Source organism: Aotus nancymaae, unplaced genomic scaffold (genome assembly GCF_030222135.1).
Source record: "Aotus nancymaae isolate 86718 unplaced genomic scaffold, 86718_ANA_hifiasm-v0.15.2.pri h1tg000058l, whole genome shotgun sequence".
Taxonomy (NCBI): Eukaryota; Metazoa; Chordata; class Mammalia; order Primates; family Aotidae; genus Aotus; species Aotus nancymaae.
In genome coordinates this window covers 4,828,850-4,849,768 of record NW_026988472.1, presented here as the reverse complement: position 1 = coordinate 4,849,768, position 20,919 = coordinate 4,828,850, and the positions used below count along the sequence as shown (strand labels likewise).

At 37.1% G+C, this 20,919-nt stretch overlaps 1 protein-coding gene across 1 annotated transcript; it reads right to left on the bottom strand.

The window, feature by feature from the left end:
• Positions 1–771: 771 nt before the first annotated feature.
• On the bottom strand, positions 772–19,723 carry VCF2 (VCP nuclear cofactor family member 2). Its single transcript, XM_012471768.2, has 4 exons — positions 19,659–19,723; positions 16,513–16,609; positions 4,565–4,695; positions 772–2,293 (listed from the first exon to the last, which is right to left on the bottom strand). Exons 1-4 carry the CDS (start codon positions 19,676–19,678, stop codon positions 2,197–2,199), a joined length of 345 nt encoding a protein of 114 aa, XP_012327191.2. The 5' UTR covers positions 19,679–19,723; the 3' UTR covers positions 772–2,196.
• Positions 19,724–20,919: the final 1,196 nt, after the last annotated feature.

The following is a 20,919-nucleotide window of genomic DNA, read 5'->3' as shown; positions in this document are numbered from 1 at the left end:
GGTGAAACCCCATATCTACTAAAAATACAAAAATGAGCCAGGTGTGGTGGCAGGTGCCTGTAGTCCCAGCTACTTGAGAAGCTGAGGCAGGAGAATCACTTGAACCTGGGAGGCAGAGGTTGCAGTGAGCTGAGATTGTGCCACTGCACTCCAGCCTGGGTGACGAAGTGAGACTCTGTCTCAAGAAAAAAAAGAATAAAAAAAAAGAAATGTGAGGACATGAGAATGAGATTTGGGAGGGGCCAGGGGCAGAATGATATGGTTTGGCTGTGTCCCTACCCAAATCTCCCATTGAATTGTAATCCCCGTAATCCCCATGTGTCTAGAGAGGGATCCGGTGGGAGGTGACTGGATCATGGGGGCAGTTTCCCTCATGTTGTTCTTCTGATAGTGAGTTCTCATGAGATCTGATGGGTTTATGAGCATTTGACATTTCCTCCTTCACATGCTCACATTCTCTCCTGCTTTGTGGAGAAGGTGCCTGCTTTTCCTTCTTCCATGACTGTAAGTTTCCTGAGGCCTCCCTGGCCATGCAGAGCTGTGAGTCAATTAAACCTTTTTCCTTTATAAATTTTACCCAGTCTCGGGTATTTCTTTACAGCAGGGTGAGAATGGACTAATACACCATCTAAAGAAATGCATTTGGGGCACCTCAAGGAGTTTAGAGAAACCACAGAAGATATGAAAAAAAGAACCAGGGCCAATGAAACATGGAAGAAATTGATCCTACTTAATCCAAGTGACAGGAAGTTAAAGATCTACTCCTTAGTCTAATGGAATACCAAATCTGGAGTCTGGGGATTGTCAAAGTGAGTGATGTGTAAATTTATACTTTCCATATTGATCAGTTAATCATCAATTTGTTTTATTTTATTATGTTACACTCTTGCCTACTTCAAAAAAGTCTTTTAGTAGTAAGGGAAGAGCAACTCTAATTCCATACAATTACTTTCACTTGGTCCCTAAGAAATAGCACAGATATAAAATCTTTTCTATATATTTTAATTAGATTTTATAGACCAAAAAGTTGGATTTTTTTCTCTTTCATCAGAAGAGAACGAATGACTGACTTTCTCCCTGGAGAAGGCTATGTATTTTCTGCGCTTCAACCTAAATATCATTTTCCCTATAGTCTCCATCAACATCTTAGTAATTGGCAACTGAATTTGTAGTTTTGTTGGTACCAAGAAAATTGCCACTTATTATAACAATATTGTGGCCAGAAGATGCATGGAAATTACCAACCAGTCAAATGTGCACCAGTGTAGAATCCCACATGTGATTTAGGTAGGTACACCATCTTTGTACAGTTGGTCCCAAGATAACTGTCTTAGTTTAAACAAAATATAAAATAGATCTGAATGGCTTCCTGGTCAGAATATTTGCCTGTTTTTCCCAGCCTCAGTTCATGTATTCAACTAGTAGTTCCATTCAGATGATATAGGTTATACTTTGACCACAGCCTCCAGCCAGAAGTAACAAGAAATCCAGGAGGAAAAAGTCTGGTATCAGTGTCAGCTTTAAGATCCGACTCACTCTGTAGGGACTTAAGTGACAATATTACAGAGTATTCATTTGAAAATGGGGAAAGTGCTGCTATATAAAAAGGAATGCATTTAGAAAATCATTCAACATGTAGACTCCGATGAAGAGCTTAAACTTTGTTTCATTCTACTGTTTCTTTGGTTATATAAACAGGGAATTGTTCCCTAGAAAAAAAGGTGGCCTGGCAGCCCTGGTCTTCACTATAAAAGCAGAGATGCCCTGGCACTGCTGCTTGGCCACTGTGTTCCTTTTAGCAAATCATTAACCACTCTCAGTTTTCTCAGGATCGCTTGTAGTCATAGGGATAACTTACTGTCAGCCTCCCTCTCCTCACCTATGAAGTGGACAGCCCACACCAACTACCTCAGGCGTTGATGAATAACTCACAAAGAGTGTGGCACAAGGGTGGGTTTGAATTTAAGGGCAGTTCCTTTCCCCAACCACCACCCCACCTCAGTATTGGTGTGGCATTCTGCCCTTGCTTTATACTCTCATTTAAAAAAATATAACAGGGTCCAATTTCACCTCTTAAACTAATCTGGCTCCCTTTTTTCAAACTCCTAATTTTGGAAAAAAAAAAAAAGCCAGAGTAGTCCTTTCTACTTTCTTCTGATATTCCTTGAAAATACTTCTCCTTCATAGCAAAGATAATTAAAAAGCTTGGTTCCTTCCCTGCTGTGAAATATTGAGCTTCATTTCAGGATCAAAGGACATAAACCGGTTTATGACATAAACAGGTTTAGACCATCTGCAAAAGACAGGACAGAGATTGAATATTGTATTTACTAGGACAAGAGATTTACACTGACCACTTTGGAATAAGATTGTATGTACTTAGTTCAACTAAGTATTGAAAAGTCTTATATAAGACTGAAAAGCCAACAGACTTTTTCTGTGATATGTAATTGCTTTATTATATATATTTTTTACTTTGAAAAAATAATGCTTTGCCATGGTGATAGTTTTATCTTTCATATCTTTAAATAGGTGGGGGAATGAATGGAAATTTGCTTTCTCAGTTTTTCAACTATACTGTGTTTTTAATAGATACTTTCTTTCAGTAGGATGCTGTGTATTTAAGCCTGCAAAATTCTTCTTGGGTATTTCTGAATCCTGTTGTGTACGTGTGGGTTGAAAGTTCAAATATCTCATCTCCTTTAGTATTTAGTTGCTCACTTCATTGTTAGAGAAACTGGTAGCCAGATATCCTTTCTCTATTTTCTGCCATAAAGCCTTTTAGAATTCAAATTTCTTCTCATCACACATCTGATATTGACTTTGGAAGCAATGGCCATAGAAAAAATGTTCTTACTCAAACCATCTAATTGAGAAGTAACTGACTCATGCCTACTCCCTAAGTTCGGGGCCAGTGTGGTGCTTAATAATTTTTTCCCGTAACACTAAAATTCCACTACAAGTATCTTCCTTAAAATCCTACCCATATTCAAGAAAACAAACATGAAAATGTGTGCGTGTGTGTGTGCATTCTTTTCCTAGGACAGTGTTCATTTTCATACGTTAATTCTGTCATTTAATAAAATCTCATTCTCCTTTCAGTAAACCTGTTAACCTTGAGTCTTTCCCAAACCTTGCCAATTGGCAAACACCTCTTTGTAGAGCTATCCATAATTCTCAGATCTGCTAGCTTCCACTCTGTGGACCTCCAAATACAGTGGAAAAGAGAATGTGACCAGGGAAGAGAGGACTGTTAGACTCTAAAGCATTTTTGTTTAAATCTAGCAACAAGTCGTACCCCATGGCATACTCCAGGGCAGATAACCTGATGCATCCTGGTTCCTCGTTCACACAGCTCACCATTGAGGAAGCACATCTATGAATTCCCTATTCAAATTTGGTTGGCTCTTTAGTATGACTAAAACATGGGGACACACTCATCTCTAAATAAATAGTACTGCCTGTTTCTGCTAATGGCATATCAGCTCATTGTTTCTAAGCCATGGAAATCTTTGCAATTTTAATAATGTAAGCTAGCTCCCTAATCTCTGTGAAAGGGTCCTTGAAGCATGAAGTATATAGTTGTCCAACCCACTTCCACAATTCTTGTTACTTTACACATCAGTTTAGTAGCTTACACTGTATTAGCATTAACTCTAGACATAATAGATGGAATTATGAGATCACATGTGCTAATGTAATAAATTTTTGTGTAAGACAAAATGTTATTACACATTTCTTGTGTGACAGAATTGTACAGTGTTTCCTACTAGGTCTGAAGTGCACGCTCTAGAGGATAAATGATACAGAAGGTATCTGAGTATTCAAGAGGCTTAGAAACATTCTCCCCAGAAATACAAAGAGTGGAGACAGTTATTAGAGGGAGGTTTTCATGTTCACAGTCTAAACTGGGTCTAATTGTTGCCATTACAACTAGAGAGCAATTTCAATAGAACACCTACCTTCTGAGGGGCAAGTATGGCAGTTCATTTAAGTGCAAGACTGAATCTGGCTTTGCATATTTGGGAATACTAACTTATGGTTTTTGAGTGTAAATTTTTTGTTTGTTTTTTAAATGAAAGCTACATACACTTTACTAGGCTACTGTCATTGCATTTTTTAAAATGATGACTTACTTGTATTTTAAAAAGATGTTTAACATAGAGTTTCTAACTGACAGATCTGGAAATCAATCTGAATTGGACATACTATGGCTTCAATGCACAGGATAAGTTTTCTCATATTGCTACCTTAACATGAATTTGATACCCAACCTGAAAACAATCCCATAAAAATTTCTTCATGGCCCGTTTAAAATTGCAATAGTTCAGTAAAACTCCAATTAAACAATTGCCCATTAACTTGTTATTTAAAATATAGACTTAAAAACCAATAGACTTTTTTTTGGTGTGTATGCAATTGCTTTTATAAACACAGGTTAGGTTGGAATAAGGAAGTCCTAGTTCATCATGCTGGAGCTTGTCCTCTCTGCTGCAGGCTGTTGAAGTGAGCCTCCTTCAAGATCTGGTTGATGTGGGAATAAAGACCTTGGCATAGTATATACCCCTCGTGCAAGAACTGGGGAATGTTTGTATTGGGTTCAGTAACAATTTGGTTTAAGTTGCCTTCTGGTCCATTTCCTCTCTCTGGGATATTAATGTAGCTGCAGCTCCTTTCCTTATCACTGCATGAAAACTGGAAAAAAAAAGACAGAAAGGGGATTGCTGTTGTGCTATTACAATATTTTTCCTACTTGGCTTGGAGAATAGCAGCATAAAAACTCTATACTGGGCTTAACGGTTTTTATAAAGTAGAGCCATTTAAGATAGTTCATTCTATCCTCACAACAATCCTTCAATTGAGTTGGGATTAACAGCCCCCATTTTACAGATGAGGAAACAGATAACTGCCTTGTCCAAAGTCACAGAGCTAGGAAGTGGCAGGGTGAGCATTCAAACACAGGCCTTCCAATTCCAAATCTCTTCACACATTCTCTACTCTTGCTTGTACCATTTATTCCAATAACTAGATCAGAGAAGTAAATACTTATCCTCCACCCGAAGTATCAATTAATATTAAGGATATAGTAGAAATAATGACCATAGCAAGTAAGATGGACTATGGGTAAAAGTTACAATGAAGCAAATAAGACACACACATGCATACACACATCGATACAAATAAACAATGATTTTGTATACATATCCTGATAGTGGACATGTATGGCCCTCCTATATCAATTCAATACTACATACATATCCTGAAAGGCATTTGACCTACTTTTAGTCAAAGTTACATGTTACTTATTAGCATTTTATGACTAGCATTCATTGTTCTTCTATATTTACGGATTTAATAAGGTGTGTATTTCCTCTTACAATCTTTTTTTTCATTGAACTAATATGACTCAGTATCTTTTTTATGTTGGAGAAGCTACTCAGGGATCCCTGTACACAGTCATTTCCAAGAATTTCCTGCCTTCCAATGTTACAATTCTCAAAAGAATAAGGTAATGACAAGGACTCTTGTTCAAATGACAATATTAACAATGCTGGTATTATAGTTCTTCTAAGTAAGTATTTTCCAAAGGTAACATTAGTAAGACTTAAACCAAGAATGGTCATAGTCCATAGGTCATTTACAGTTGCTCAACTTAGGTCACACAGTACACTGCCCACAGGTACCAAGAAACAACCTATGCTCATCATCATCCAACTAGAAACATATGTTAAAAGAACTTGTGCAGGAAAGAGATGGGAAGGGCCAAATGAAGCCAGATGTGAGAGTTAGCAATAGCAATCACATTGATTTAAGAATAAATGTTAAGGCCAATTCAAAAAGAAAATTCAAAAAAATATTTTCCTAGGCCTGAGTATAAAAATCTAGAACTCCCACTGTCACAAAGTAATGACGTTATGAATATTCCAAAATTAAATAAGCTATTATATTGGATAAGAAACCCACAGTCCACACTTCGGTTCCTCTTAGTTAGCTTTCCTTGTTGTTTTGGTTACAGGTACTGCCTGAAAAATCAGGTAAGAATTAAAAATCATTTCTGATGAATCAAATTTTCATTTCCAATGACAACATATTGATTTTACACTATAGTGCAACACTAGGGTGATGCTATCCTGTGTACGTTAAAAATTCATAGGCTAGAAGGGATTTCTTTAGAATTATTAAGAAAAAATAGATCTACCTTTAATTTGCTTCATTTAAAAAGTTTTTAAACTCAATTGTGTACAGATATAAATAGGAATGCTCATCAACACATTTGTATACTATCAATATTTTTTAATAGCTAAAAATCAGAAACTAAATATTTAAAAACAAAGTAGTTAAATTATAGTACATGCATTCATACAACAGAATCTCATCAGCCATTAACAATAATAATATATCATTCTATATCAGAAGTCTTTATATTTCAAGTTCTTAGAAAAACCTATATTTACAGGCTATAAACACAGTTAACAGAAATAACTAAATAATGACTTTCACAGCTTTCATCTGGGTAAACCATTTAAAAATTAATTAATTAGAGAAATGTAATGGAATAAATGCTTATAAATAAACTTGTCATATAATTTAAAATCTAAAGTTATAATAAGTTAAATAATAAATACTCATTAAAGGTCTGGATCATTTCCAATTTTTAAAAAAATATGGGAAAATAGTTTTCTAATAAATGTTTTGTTATTTAAAAGAAAATATTTTTTGTCTAATTCAAAGGTTATTTAAAAATTATTTGTGAAACAAGGTGAAAGTAACCAGTAAATAAGAGCAATGTAAAGAAATACCGCTTTCTTTACATAATATATATTCACCTCTTTATAAATATAAAGGTATTTTTGGCAAGAAAGGTTAAAGGGAAAATAATTTTATATGAGAAAGAATCTTGTATGGTAAACTTCTGTTCTAAAATAACTGGTTATTTAAGAAAGAGAGATGTCTAGGATAAAACAGGAAGTCCAAGCATCTCATTAATGATTTGTATCAAGTTGTCTATAATTAAAGGAAAATTATTTATAATAGTCTTTTTAGAGATTAGGTTTTGATTTTTTAAAAAAACACCTATACACTAAAGAATTGGATAGAACAACAAAATTTTCTTAAGGTATTGTTTTACAAGGGATTTTAATTTTTTTAACCCAATTTTTAACTTTTATTATCTTGCTGTTTTCAGCTTTGTCTCCACTTTGAAAAGGCCTGAGATAATAACCATCTCCTTCAAATCATTTTCAGCTTCCATAATTTTTTTCCTCAGGTTCTAACTGTTTGCCATGGCCTGATGCTAAAAATGTTTTACCTTAAAGGTCTAAAGAAAATGTTTTCTTCCAACATAACATTCTGTGCTCTTGGCTTTGAATTCTATAAATCCAAAAATTTTCACGAATTACCCAGGAAACACTCTCCCTATGTCTAAATAATTCAAGTATCCTTTCCATTAGTTTTGATTTGCAGGTTACCTAAATGGACTCTCCACAGAGAACAGCAATTGTACTGCAAGAGGATTTTTTTTTTTCTTTTTTGCCTTTTGGCAACTGGCCTAACAAACAAATTTTACATTTTATCAAAATAACTCCTATGCCATTGTTATTAAGTTTTGATTTGCTTAGAAAAAAACTGAGGTTAAACTGTTTTTTTTAATCAAGGTTATTACATCCATGTAACGTTGTTGCTTTTAAAGTCCTTGTGCCTTTAAGTTATAGGGCTTTGACTCCTGAGTATTAAAAAGAACACCAAGTCCTGCTAAATCTTAAACAATGACAGCAGTTAAAGCCTTATCTTCAGACCCAGTAGAAGATGCCAATAAAAATAAACTGTTCATAAGACACAGGGCCAGACATTAAAACTATTCAATTGCTCAAGGCCAAGGAACTATCATGGAAGAGGTGGGTGCATGAGATTCTAACGGCCAATTTTGAGAGATAAATTAGTTTAGTTTCTCTATAAATTAATCATTAACATTGAAGGCACACTGATGCAAGACCAGCATCTGGGCCCCAAAGTCACAGTAACAAGGTTCTCTTGGAGCAGTAATCCACTTCTTAATTTAAAAAAATATAAAGGTTATAAAAAAAGTTTATTGAAATTGTATCTTATGGTCAAGATGACCGAATCTTAATAAATTTGTTTATAAAATTTTAAAAGAGGATTTAATGGGCTGTACACCATCTTTATTAAGGCTTATTGTTTGGGAAATTAAGTCTCCTCCCTCAAAAAATAAAGGGTTTTGTCTTTTTTGGGGAAATCTTTGTTATCATTTGGCTAAATAAATGACTTATTTTACAATGACCTTTGATCCTATTTTGTGAGTTGTTTTTAACACTTTATAGTTGACACACTTTCCAAAATAACATTCTAACTTTGATCCTCATTAATCTTTTGATATTAGGTCCCCTGAAGTCCAAAAGAGACATATTCAGGTTATTTGATATAATAAAATCATATAAGAAGCATTGTCAAGTATGAAACGGCATTTAACCTTTTTTGGATTATATTTATATAAATGTGTTACTAGTACGTGTTTCAAAATTGTATGAAATTCCTGTGATACTGATATGTTTTGGTACATGTCAGCAGTCCCCAACCTTATTAGCACTTGGGACCGGTTTCGTGGAAGATAATTTTTCCACGGATAGGGGAAGGAAGGTATGGTTTCAGGATTAAACTGTTCTACCTCAGATCATCAGGCATTAGATTCTCATAAAGAACACACAGCCTAGATCTGTCACACGTGCAGTTTACAATAGAGTTTGTGCTCCTATAAGAATCTAATGCCGCCACTGATCGGACAGGAGGCAGAGCTCAGGCAGTATTACTCGCTTGCCCACCACTCACCTCCTCCTGTGCAGCCTGGTTCCTAAGAGGCCATGGACCATTACCAGTCTGCAAGCCCGGGGACTGGGAATCCCTGGTATATGTTATCAGTAGTAATTATGATTATGTAAAATTATTGTATGCCACAGAAGTAACCAAATTTCCTTGTCAATTGTGTCTTTAATTATGACAATTTTAGAACTCTTGTCATTCATGGTTGTTTTACTTTTATCATTTTCAAAAGGTGGTTTTACAATCAGATATAGGACTCTGACAGGTGCTCCTGAATGCAGGTTTGGGATCACTCTGGAGACCGTGATACTATAATAGAGGAAAAACTTCCAAGACTCCCATAGAGAGCTAATGTGTTCTGATAGGCCCAAAGAGTCCCAGATTATCTTGGGACCTCAGTAAGGAAATCACCCAATTAAGACAGGTATTTACAGGCATAGATAAATCCATGGCTGGGCTAGAGGCTCTGAAGTGTAATCTGAGATTCCTTATGGAATAAAGTTCCAGCAAAGCCAACTCAAAAAACAAAAGAGCCTGCATGGCCAACAGCTATTCTTGCTGACTTTATGCAAATACTCAGGCCAAGTATAATAAAACTAACACTTATTTTGCACATAAATTTGTAGTATGATTAGTTTTTAGTGAAAATGTGGGCTGGAGAGAGAAAAAATACATTTCAAAATGAACTATAGTATACCTGTTGTTAGATTCTAGTCTTGCCTAATGTTTTATCAATTTTCATTATTTTCTAGTTTAGACTGAATTCTAAAATTTTTCCTGGCTACAAGTCACCAAAAATAATGTTTTTATTTTTTTACTTCTTTCCTTTCCTTTTTTCCTGACTTGAAATCACTAAAAATTAACCTGTGCTTTCTTAAAGCCTTGTGAACTGAAGCTAGACAATTTAAGCATCAGAAAAAAACAACAGCAACCTATTTACATACATAAAACACTTTCATACCTGCCTACTGATGTATGGACTTCAGAGTAATATGGCCTATATTGATTTTCCAGGATTGTTCTCCATCTTCATGTTTGTTTGTTGTATTCTTTCTCTCTTCCTTCCCCTATTTTCACTTCATAGGACATGATACTTCACAACCTGCTAGAAATGAGATTTTCTAATAATGTGTGACTAACCATCTAGAAATAAACCATTCTTGCCACAAGAGATCAAACAAAATCTGAGACCAGAGACTCATTTTCTTCTAAAATGCTTTCTCCAAAAGATTTAAGAAAGTGGGAGAAATGTGAAGGAAAATAAATCTCAGGGCTCTAAAATCATTAAGCCAAGGGAAAAGTCAAGCTGAGAACTACATCAGGCAAACCCGCTTCCCATTTTATTCCTAAATCCGATAGCTACAAAATTTTGTTTAAAAGCAACATAACTTTCTCACAATTTGCCAATAAGAAAATCCTTTGTGGGCCTTAAGATCTTACCCCAAAACAATTCTGTTGAATTTTACCCTGGCAATGTAAACTGATAACTTACCTTCACAGGTGCCAGACAGAAAGTCATCCCTGTGCTCACCTGAGACAAATGTGTATCTGATTGTTCCCTCTGCCCTATTGTTTATGTAAAAATGCAGATTCACTGAGCCAGACTAAATTGTATATTCAGTGACAGGCAGATCAAGGACTCAAAATAATGCAACCTCTTGTCTCTTACCTACCTATGACCTGGAAGCCCCAGCTTCAAACTGTCCTGTCTTTCCAGACTGAACCAATGTACATTTTACACATATTGATTGGTGTCTTCTCTCTCCCTAAAATGTATAAAAGCAAGCTATACCCCAACCACCTTGGGCACATGCTGTCAGGGCCTCCCAAGGCTGTCAAGGGTGTGTCCTTAACCTTGGCAAAAGAAACTTTCTAAATTGATTGAGACCTGTCTCAGATATTTTGAGCTCACATATATATAGTTGGGACTTTAAATATTTTTTTTAACTTTTAGTTTTGTATCTTCACTTTCTAACTCATCTACTACAAATATATTTCTTTTGTGAAAAACAAACATTTTATTTGTAAGTAAGCAAACTAAAGAATGCTACTACAAAATGAAGTAAAATCTGCTTTTGGAATCAGTTACTTCTGACTTCAAAGCAAAGACTTAAAATGCACTATGATTCCATAAAGGAGGTTTTGGGAAGAGGGTTTAATCTCCTTTAGCCTACTAAAGAGCATCTAAAAAATCACATACACTAGCATTTTGTAGGCCAATAATGCTGTTCATTTAATAAACATAGCCTATATCATGCAATCTGGGCTTTGTTACACTTACCCTGTGAATCTATTTCATGTGAGAGATCCCATTTAATGGATTGTTTTATTGTCAGAATGACTGAGAGGAAAATTTGCTTCTTGATGGTATATGGTTTTGACACTTGAAACTGCTATCTTAGTATAGAAGCATTAACCTTACTACACTTTATTTTATTTTTTAAGAGACAAGCTCTCGCTGGAACACCCAGGCTGGATTGCTGCAATCCCAGCTCTCTGTGGCCTTGAACTCCTGGGCTCAAGGGATCCTCCTGCCTCAGCCTTGCAAACTGCAGATTCTTTTATCAGAGAATAAATAAGATTTTTAAGCACTCCAGTATTTGGAAAGACTCATAATATATAAAACATTTTCATCATCCTCCTGATTCCTCATAAAAATGTCTTACTGGAATGCTTATCCTATCTGACAGTTACAAAGCTCATTCTTTTTTGTCTGCACTTTCAATATAGGTTTAATGCTGGTATCTGTGCAAGGCAAATGAAGAACGGAGCCCTTGCAAATTTACATACACAGCAAAATAAAATTATATTTATGAAGACGCTAAAGAAGGGTATCTTACTATGCAAAATTCACAAAGGCACTTTACAAAAACCCTGGAGTCCAGGTTTGTGTGAAAAAGCAGGATTTAGGTTAGTTTGGGCCATAACGAAATCTGCATACTTACCTGTAACCAAAGAAACTTTGAGGCCAGCAGGGATTTGCCATAACATATTCTGTTTTAGAATAGGCATCAGAACCATCTGTGTGGCTTTCTGACACTTTGACTCACATGCACATGCTGGCGCCCAACCTCTGAGACGCTCTCAAGTAGGCACAGATTGTTCTGATGTTCAACCAGTATCTAAACAAATATTTGCATGTCTATTATACAATGTATAAGGGGGCACTTTGCTTGGGCTACTTAGGGATTCAACAGGGAATTCTTGAGCCTAATCAAGAAAAATACAATACTTTGAGAATGACAGCATCAAGCTATTGCAATGACAAGAATGTAGCAATGAATGCTGACTGGGGTAATAGAGGAGGCTTCTTAAAATGAAAGGCATCTGGGCTAGGCCTTGAAAGATACAGAAAATATTAACAGGAAGGGTGTGACAAATGGAGAGCATAAGAGCACAAGTAAGCTGAAGAAGAGATTTTGAGTAGACAAAGCCACAGATGACGTGGCTGGTATCTCCCAGAGAGGAGTCAGTGAGAGCCAAAATATGCAAGAGAAGATATGGCTGGCTTATCAGGGGCCTTGAATGTCACTCTAAGAAGTCTGTACAAACAGGTATTTGAGCATAAGATAAATGCTCAGATCTATATTTAGGAAGAGCATTGTAATGTATGAATCAAATACGGGGTGGATGAGACCACAAAAACCACTGGGAAATTTTGCAATGTATTAAGCAAGAGACAATGCAAACCTGAATTAGGATGGTGGAAATGTAAAGAAAGGGATGTATTTGATACATGCGGAGGTAGAACAGAAAGGAGTCATTGAGGAAATGACAGAGACATCTAAGTTGATGCCAAGCACCCAGGACAATGCTTGCCAAATGGTAGGTGCTCAGTAAATATTTGGTAATGAAATTTAGGAAGTCTCAGATGTTTCCTGACATATGTTATAGCAAAGGAGTAGGGAGGGGATAGAGGAGGTAAGGTTTAGTGAGCAGCTGCATGAAGGGAGGTGAGAAATAAAAGGGAGTGAATGCAGATTACAGTTTGGATTTAGAAGAGAGAGAAAAGACACAGTACTTGAGAGAAAAATAAACCAGACGCAAGATTAGTTAGGGAGTGAAAAGAGAACCTTAGCAGGCTAATGAAGGAAACAGTAGATAAATAGAACTGAGGAGATGAGATGGAATATCAGTTACAGAATATCTTCATAAAAACAGAGCAGAAATTCGTGCATGTATTTATGATATAAAATTATATAACTCTTTTTAATTGTAAAAGCAGATGAACCCGGTAGTTTACTTTCTTTCAAGCCTTAGCTTTCCTCTCAATTCTATCCCTCCATGCCTTAGAGCTTTTCCTTTATGTGAACCTCCATAACAAAACATTCATTCCTAATACATATTCTATCCCTGGAATAATAATATGATGTTTATTCAAAGGTACCCGTAGAAACTTGAGTAAGTAAAACAGATGATCCTAACCAAATCCATCAGAGGGCACTTAAAATATGTGCTCCCAAAGATCCAGTGCATTTAAAATGACACATCCACATTCCCTAATACTAGAAACATTGTGGAATCTTATGAACTGTAAAATGTCAAGTTAATTAGGTTGTTGAATTACAACCACTTTCCAAATTAGCAAGGCAATGATATTCATGTATTAACTTTTCTGTGCTGATGGGGTAAATAATCTATGCTTTTTGTAGCTCAGTTTCTCTCATAAGATGAAGTTAGAACAGACACTGAGCTGTAAGTTATTTTTCAGCTTACAAATTAAATTTATAATAGAATCTATACATTTATTTAAAAATCTATGCAACTCACCTTGTTTCAATTCAGTAAATGGGTTTTGAACAAACAAAAAGAAATGAAAAAACAAGACTGATAGGTAATCCTCACCTGCAGAAAAAAACATGTGGACATATTCATCTTCAATTCATTAAAACAACTGAGACTGTAAGATTCAACTGCAATATGAAAGTGCTTGGGATGTTTAGTATGCTACATGAACAAGGATTCTTAAAATGCACGAAACAGATTGGGCTGTCTTTGAAAAAGCTTGTTACTCCATTTTGAATGTATCTTTAAGTAGAAGCTATTTTCACAAGGTTCCCATTTTGCCATAGTGTTTAAAACCACATCTAATGACCATTATTTTGTTCAACAACAATTTCATCCATAAAAATGTCTCCCAAAGTAGTTCTGTCTCTTAGAATGTATGTAATCAAACTTAATGAGAATGACTCTAAACTACTAAGAACCTAAGACAAAATGTTCTTCAAAAAATTTCACCAATGCTGGGGCGTGGTGCCACACACCTGTAATCCCAGCACTTTGGGAGGCCAAGGCAGGAGAATCATTTAAGGCCAGGAGTTAGAGACCAGTCTGGCCAACATGGAAAAACCCCATCTCTACTGAAATACAAAAATTAGCCAGGCACGGTGGTGCACGCCTGTAATCCCAGCTACTCAGGAGGTTGAGGCACAAGAATCACTTGACCCAGGAGGTTGGGGGTGCAGCGAGCGGAGATCATGCCATAGCACCTTCAGTCTGGGTGACCCAGTGAGACTCTGTCTCAAAAAAAAAATGTCTCAGTTGTCATCTGAATTGATATTACTTAAAATAATCTGACAAGGGGAGATTTCCTATCAGGTAAAAAAACATAGGTTTCATAGAACTCTAATTTTAAAGGCACTTGGGACCTCCTGGTTCTGTTTTTCTCTCATTTGTCTTACTTCTGCTGCCCTCTTGGAATTGTAGCATTAGGACAGAAAATCTTTTTCTAATCTATACAGTAGGGAAGAGAAAAAGGCAGAGATCTGCTACAGATAAGCCACTTGTGTGTATATCTACATAATTTTCCACTCTTAATTTCTTCTATTACTCAATAAACTGGTGAGAGCATAAATTAGTTCAACCATTGTGGAAGACAGTGTGGCGATTCCTCAAGGACCTAGAAATAGAAATACCATTTAACCCAGCAATCCCATTACTGGGTATATACCCAAAGTATTATAAATAGGATTACAAATTGTTCTATTATAAAGACACATGTACACGTATATTCATTGTGGCACTGTTTACAATAGCAAAGACTTGGAACCAACCCAAATGCCCATCAATGATAGACTGGATAAAGAAAATGTGGCACATATACACCATGGAATACTATGCAGCCATAAAAAAGGATAAGTTAATGTCCTTTGCAGGGACATGGATGAAGCTGGAAATCATCATTCTCAGCAAACTGACACAAGAACAGAAAACCAAACACCACATGCTCTCACTCATAAGTGGATGTTGAACAATGAGAACACATGGACACAGGGAGGGGAACATCATACACCAGGGCCTGTTGGGGGGTGGGAGAGCTAGTGGAGGGATAGCAAGGGGTGAGGGGACTGGGGAGGGATAACATTAGGAGAATTACCTAATGTAGATGATGGGGGGATAGATGCAGCAAACCACCATGGCATGTATATACCTATGTAACAATCCTGCACAATCTGCACATGTACCCTAGAACTTAAAGTATAATAAAAAAAAAATAAAGAATAAAAGATAACCAGAAAAAAAAGGTAAAATGAATGCTCCTGTAAGTAAGAGACACTTGTACAGAAATGTTTGGGTCTTTATTCAACAAAAATCCCCCAGCACCTAAGAGAATAAATTACGTAAGTTAAATATAGTTACATTTTACCCATCCAAGTAGCTGCCCAGGATCTTGGATAATCATACCCGTGTATAGGTAGGTACCAGGAAGAGGACGTGGATTGATAATCTTTTCTCATCTTGCTCAAAAAAGGGAAAAGTAAGCCATACTTAGTTACTAACTAAAAGGATTAACTCAGAAAGACTTTACGAGGCTCCTTTAACACTCTACTAGTAATTATATCTCAATTAAAGCTATATTATGCTAATGAATATAAGTCATTAAAGTGAAGCACCTTGAAGTTAAAATTCAAGCTCCTTAGAATGGTGGTTACCAGAGGGTTAGAAAAGAGGAAGGGGAGATGAAAAGAAGTTGGCTAAGGGGTATAAAAATACAGTTATATAGAAGGAATAAGTTATAGTATTCAATAGTATGGTAGGAAAATTACAGTTAATAATAATTTATTATATATTTCAAAATAGAAAAGAAGAATTATAAGTTTCCAACACAAATAGAAGATATATGTTTGAGGTGATAGATATCCCAATTACCCTGATTTGATCATTACACATTATATACAGGTATCAAAATATCACATGTACCCCCAAAATATGTACATCTATTCTATATCAATAAAAAATTAAAAACTTCAAGCTCTTTTTCTAGCACCATTAAAGTTTTGTAAAATCATGAAACTGCCCCAGATTTTTCACTTTTTCACTGAGAAAGCAAGACTTACCTTCCAGCTAATAACATATCACTACATACTAGAAAATATGTTTTCCATACGAAAAGAAGGTGAGTAAGACTACTATTCCTTGCTCATATGAGGGGCAAAATTACAGGGCCTAATTCCTCCTGATTATGTTTAGCAAAGTTTTTCTGTGCTTCTTTTCCATCTTCTGTGACATACTATACATAATAATTAAGAGTTCCAGCTCAAAAGCCACTGTAATCAAGCAAGAACACTTTTATGAAGGTTTCTTGGAATAATACATTTCTTTTCATTAGGGAGCACAAATTGGATAATTTAGTGTAGGCAATGAATGAAACAGAGGTTATCTAATCATACTTCCTACCTCTGTATCTCGAGAATCCTGAAAGACAGGGCTTCTCTTACTCCTTTTGGGCTGGGGGGGATGATGGTTGTCCTCTTTATTGCCATTTCTTCTTTTCCTGAAAATAAATTGCAAAGAGAGAGGAAAATATGTCATCTAACAATTAATCTTTTGGACGCTTAAACTGTAAAGCAGTGACAACATATATATATGAGATCTTGCCTGAAAAAATATGTCACTATCTGCTATCCCAAGACATAAAAGTCTTAAGTACTCCATTACCAGGCATGAAGATAAAAAATGTAATACAAGAACTGTAAGTAAAGTTAGGCTGTAAATTTCATTTCTAGAAATAATTTTCATAACTTTAAGTGACCCTTGAAAATAAAGTAAGAACATGAGGAATTTAATAGCTAGGTTTTCAAAATCTACCTAATTAGTTTCATTGTCTTGACTCCATGAAGTTACAATTCCAGGGTAAGTGATGTTTTAACCCCTTCCATAAAATAACACTTAAGACATGTATAACTGCCAGTGTCTACTTACTAGTAATTATAGCTCAATTAAAGCTATATTATGCTAATAAATACAAGTCATTACACTTGTAATGGTGTAGGGACACTGAAGAGCTATTTCTTGTATGTTGAATGTGGTTAGGCACTTACTGTTGCTATACCAACTAGTATTATGACATAGTAGTTACTCCACTAGATTGTCACCGATTACTTGCTTGAGATTGTGGCCGATTACTTCCTTGAAATATTCTTTTTTCAAAATTGTTTTCAATGATTGGTAAGATTACATCTTCAGTTTCAAGTTCCTTGTCAATAAGTAATCAGAATGTGGCATTTGACATAATTTTCATAGCACTCTATTATGAATCAGACATTCTCCCCAGCCATCTGCTTAGAGCCTACTTTTGAGTTTTTGGTACTTCTAAGAATGGCTGAGCGGGTAACACTTTTATAATTTCATTACTCTTTAATCAATTCTCACCTTTGGGAGACTGAGTAACGATCATGTAGTGCAGTGATTTCTAACACTCTGTTAAATTAAACCACTTTCTTTAAGAAACTAAAAGCAACACATAATAGGAAAAAAAGGAGTTCCTGTACTGGGAACAGGGGCTCTTTAACCACATCCCTGCCTAGATCTGCTTTCCTGTGACACCCACTAACATAGCCTGAACTCTTCTTAAAACTGAGGAAAGAGCAGGCCCAGAGAAGCACAGTTACTCAGACAGTAAAATGAGTAAGGGTGGTAGAGCTAAGGCTGGAAGGAAAGTTCTCTTTAGCCTTGGCCCAAGGTCCTCCACAAAAGTTTTCAGGAAGTAAAAGTTAATGAAGAACTGCATGTCCCAATCAAACAATATCTTTATGATAAAGAACTTGCCAGTATAAATGAATCCAGCTTATTTGTATACAGTGTTTAAAAAGGCACTTTATTTTTTTTTTGCAGGAAATGTGATTTTTTCCCAGACGTGTGAGGCATGCCAAAGCAGTTTTAGTTGGATTTGGGGAAAGACCTTTGTAGTCAGATGAGGCTTGCTTCCTATATACTGTTTACTGTCATATGTCTGTGCCCCTAATTCCAAGAGCATGTTGGTAATTTGGCCCCTAAATTCATAGTTAGTGTATTTTCCTTTATATTGCAAGCTCCTCATTACATGATCTAAATCACTGCGGCAGGCTCCGTTGACTAGCTTTTCACCACCGGCCTAAATAACCTTAGGATGCCTTCCAGAAAATAACCTTAGCATACCTTTCAGAAAATAACCTTACGATGCCTTCCAGAATCTCACTTCTATGAATTGATCCAGGGTAGGGTCTCTTTTTCTGAAAGATAGGCAATATACTAACAGCTGATCAAAACATGGAGCAACAATAAAAGATCCACCGCATCTACCAAGGAAATTCTAGGCTACATCTTACGGAAGCCTCAGTGAGATTATTATGAAATGAAAGAAAGAGCTTCGAACCCAGAAAGATCTGGGCTCTGTCCTGAGTCTGTTACCAACCAAGTAAATGCACTTTGTCAACTGAACTGGCTGAGGCCAATAAAACGGATTTTTAAGATATCCTAATGACACAGGCAAATGCTGACTACAAAATGCCAAATAAAAAATCATGTAGAAAACTGTTGCTATATTATACTCCATTACGAAATGATTGATTACATATAGAAAAAATGACTGGATGTAAATATTATTTTATTTCACAGTGTTTATTGAGCATCCACTAAATGCTAGGCACTCCTCCAGGTGCCCAGGATAAAAGAGTAAACGAACACAAGCCACAGCTCCTGCCTTCATTAGGGAGCATGGTGATGGCTGTCTTTGATCATGGTATTTTGAGTATTTTGCGCTCAAGTTTTACTGAAACTTTGAAAAGCTCACAATATGTTTGCATTGTTTTTAAAACAGACTAATACTATGAAAATGGTTTTTCAAAGTGTGAAGCTAAGTTTAAAAAGCGGGATGTTCAAATCATGATACAATATTAATCTCATTTGTTTAGAATGCAACTTTATGAATGAAAAATATCCAAGGAAATTGATCACAAAATACGATTAATGGTCACGGCTGGGTGATCAGACTGTGGGTAAGATTGGCTTTCTTTATTACACTTTACAGTCTCAGCAAGTTTTCTACAATGAGATTCAGAGACGTTTGCAATGAAAGAATACATTGATAAAGGTCCATAGAACCCCAGTACCACGTGGAGAAAGATGACAAAACCAATCAGAGAAACAAAAATACTAGTTGCCAGGGTACCTAACAGCCTCACCGAAGAAATGCCAATTTGAAAAACAGAATAGTATTGTCCACTGACTGAGTTTTCACAAGGGGCCACGTCTCCCCACCTCACCCCCGCCTCCAGGGCTCGTAAGGCACCGACCACCAAAGAACCAGCATTTTCTTTCGGAGAACGCTTCGCGGCATTTTTTTCAAGTACGAAGGGCTGGGCTGAGGCGAGCAGGGCCGCTTCGCGGAGCAACACTGCTACCTCCAAGTCTTGCGAGCCAAGCGCCACAAACCCCGGAGGAAAATACATCTCCGCTGCGTAACCGCCCCGAGCCCCGAGATCTTGGCTGAGAAAGCAAAGCATGATGACGGTGGGGACCAGAGAATGGACTGGTACCGTCCGGAAAGGCCCCGACGAACCTACCGTACAGGGCAGCCTCCCATAGTCTTGCCCTCAGAACCATAGCAACCGCACAAGAAGTTTCTGCGCCGCCGGAAAAACGCAGCCCGGAGGGCGGGGCTGGCCTACGATTGACGGGCTCTGGGCCTGCGCATCGGAGCCCGGGGAGGTCCCTGAGGGTGGGGGGCAGATGTGGAAAGTGGCTGATTCCAGAGCTAAAGATCCGTACCATAAAGGAAGCCTAACCCAGCTAGGGGCTAAGTGACCCTGCAGCCGAGGCTGCGGAGCAGACAGCCCTGGACAGGGGACTTTTAGACTTCCATGTTTGTCTCTGCATTGTGCAATTTTAACAAGAATCCTGCTAAGTCAGTTTAGTTAGAATTCTCCATCCTCAATATCTCAGTTAGGTTCCTCATCCCACAGGTGATGTCTGGTCAACGGAGTCCACTTTCACCAAGTATCCTGTTAGTTCAATTTAGCCAGAATACCCCCTTATCCTTGGTGTTTCCTCTTAGTAATTTTCCATCCATTGCTCCCCACCCTGCTTTTTGGCTATAAATCCCCGCTTTTCCTTGTTGTATTTGGAGTGGAACCAAGTTTCTCTCCCTTCACTACACAACCCTCCATTGCAGTGGTCCCTACACCTATCCTGATGGATAAAGTCTGCCTTCCCGTTCTTTAATAAATGTCATGAATAATTTTTTTCCTTAACATCCTTCACTTGGATCCCATGCCCTTCCACATTCTCAAGGAATAAGCTTTTGTAATGATTATTCCTTTTACTTGAATCACCACATTCTCCATGTCTATCGGATCACGCTATCATCTACAAAGTGGGCAAATAGATGGTTAGAAATGAGGGATTTTTGTTTTCTAGAGCTGATCGTGGTTACTGCTGTGTGGTAGGTGAGACCCCAGGGGGCTGAATTATCTGAGGAAGGTTGTGGGTCGGGGGCGCTGGAGGGTATGCAAAGTGGCTGATTCAAGAGCCAGGAGTGCTACCATGAGGCAAGCCTCAGCCAGATAGGGGCTAGGTTACCCTGCAGCTGAGGCTGTGGAGTGGACAACCCTGGCCAGGGGTGGAAGGGAGGATGAAGCTCAGATTCAGAGGGGTCTGCAGAAGCCGGCACAGGCTTCCTTGGGCTGAGGCTGCGTCAGCCAAGGAGCACCAGATTCTGACCAAGATGAGAGAGACAAAAATGCAAGTTACACCAGCCACAGACATGTGTGAGCAAATGGACATCATCAGCAGGATTTGGGAGATAAGTTAACCACTGAAAACACT

Excerpts from the sequence above, each read along its gene's own strand:
- VCF2 (XM_012471768.2), bottom strand. The coding sequence starts at position 19,678 with ATGGGAGGCTGCCCTGTACG. Across the intron at positions 16,610-19,658 it reads ATGGGAGGCTGCCCTGTACG|GAAAAGAAGAAATGGCAATA; the intron begins GTAGGTTCGTCG and ends ATTTATTTTCAG. Across the intron at positions 2,294-4,564 it reads CCCCAGTTCTTGCACGAGGG|ATGGTCTAAACCTGTTTATG; the intron begins GTATATACTATG and ends TGTCTTTTGCAG.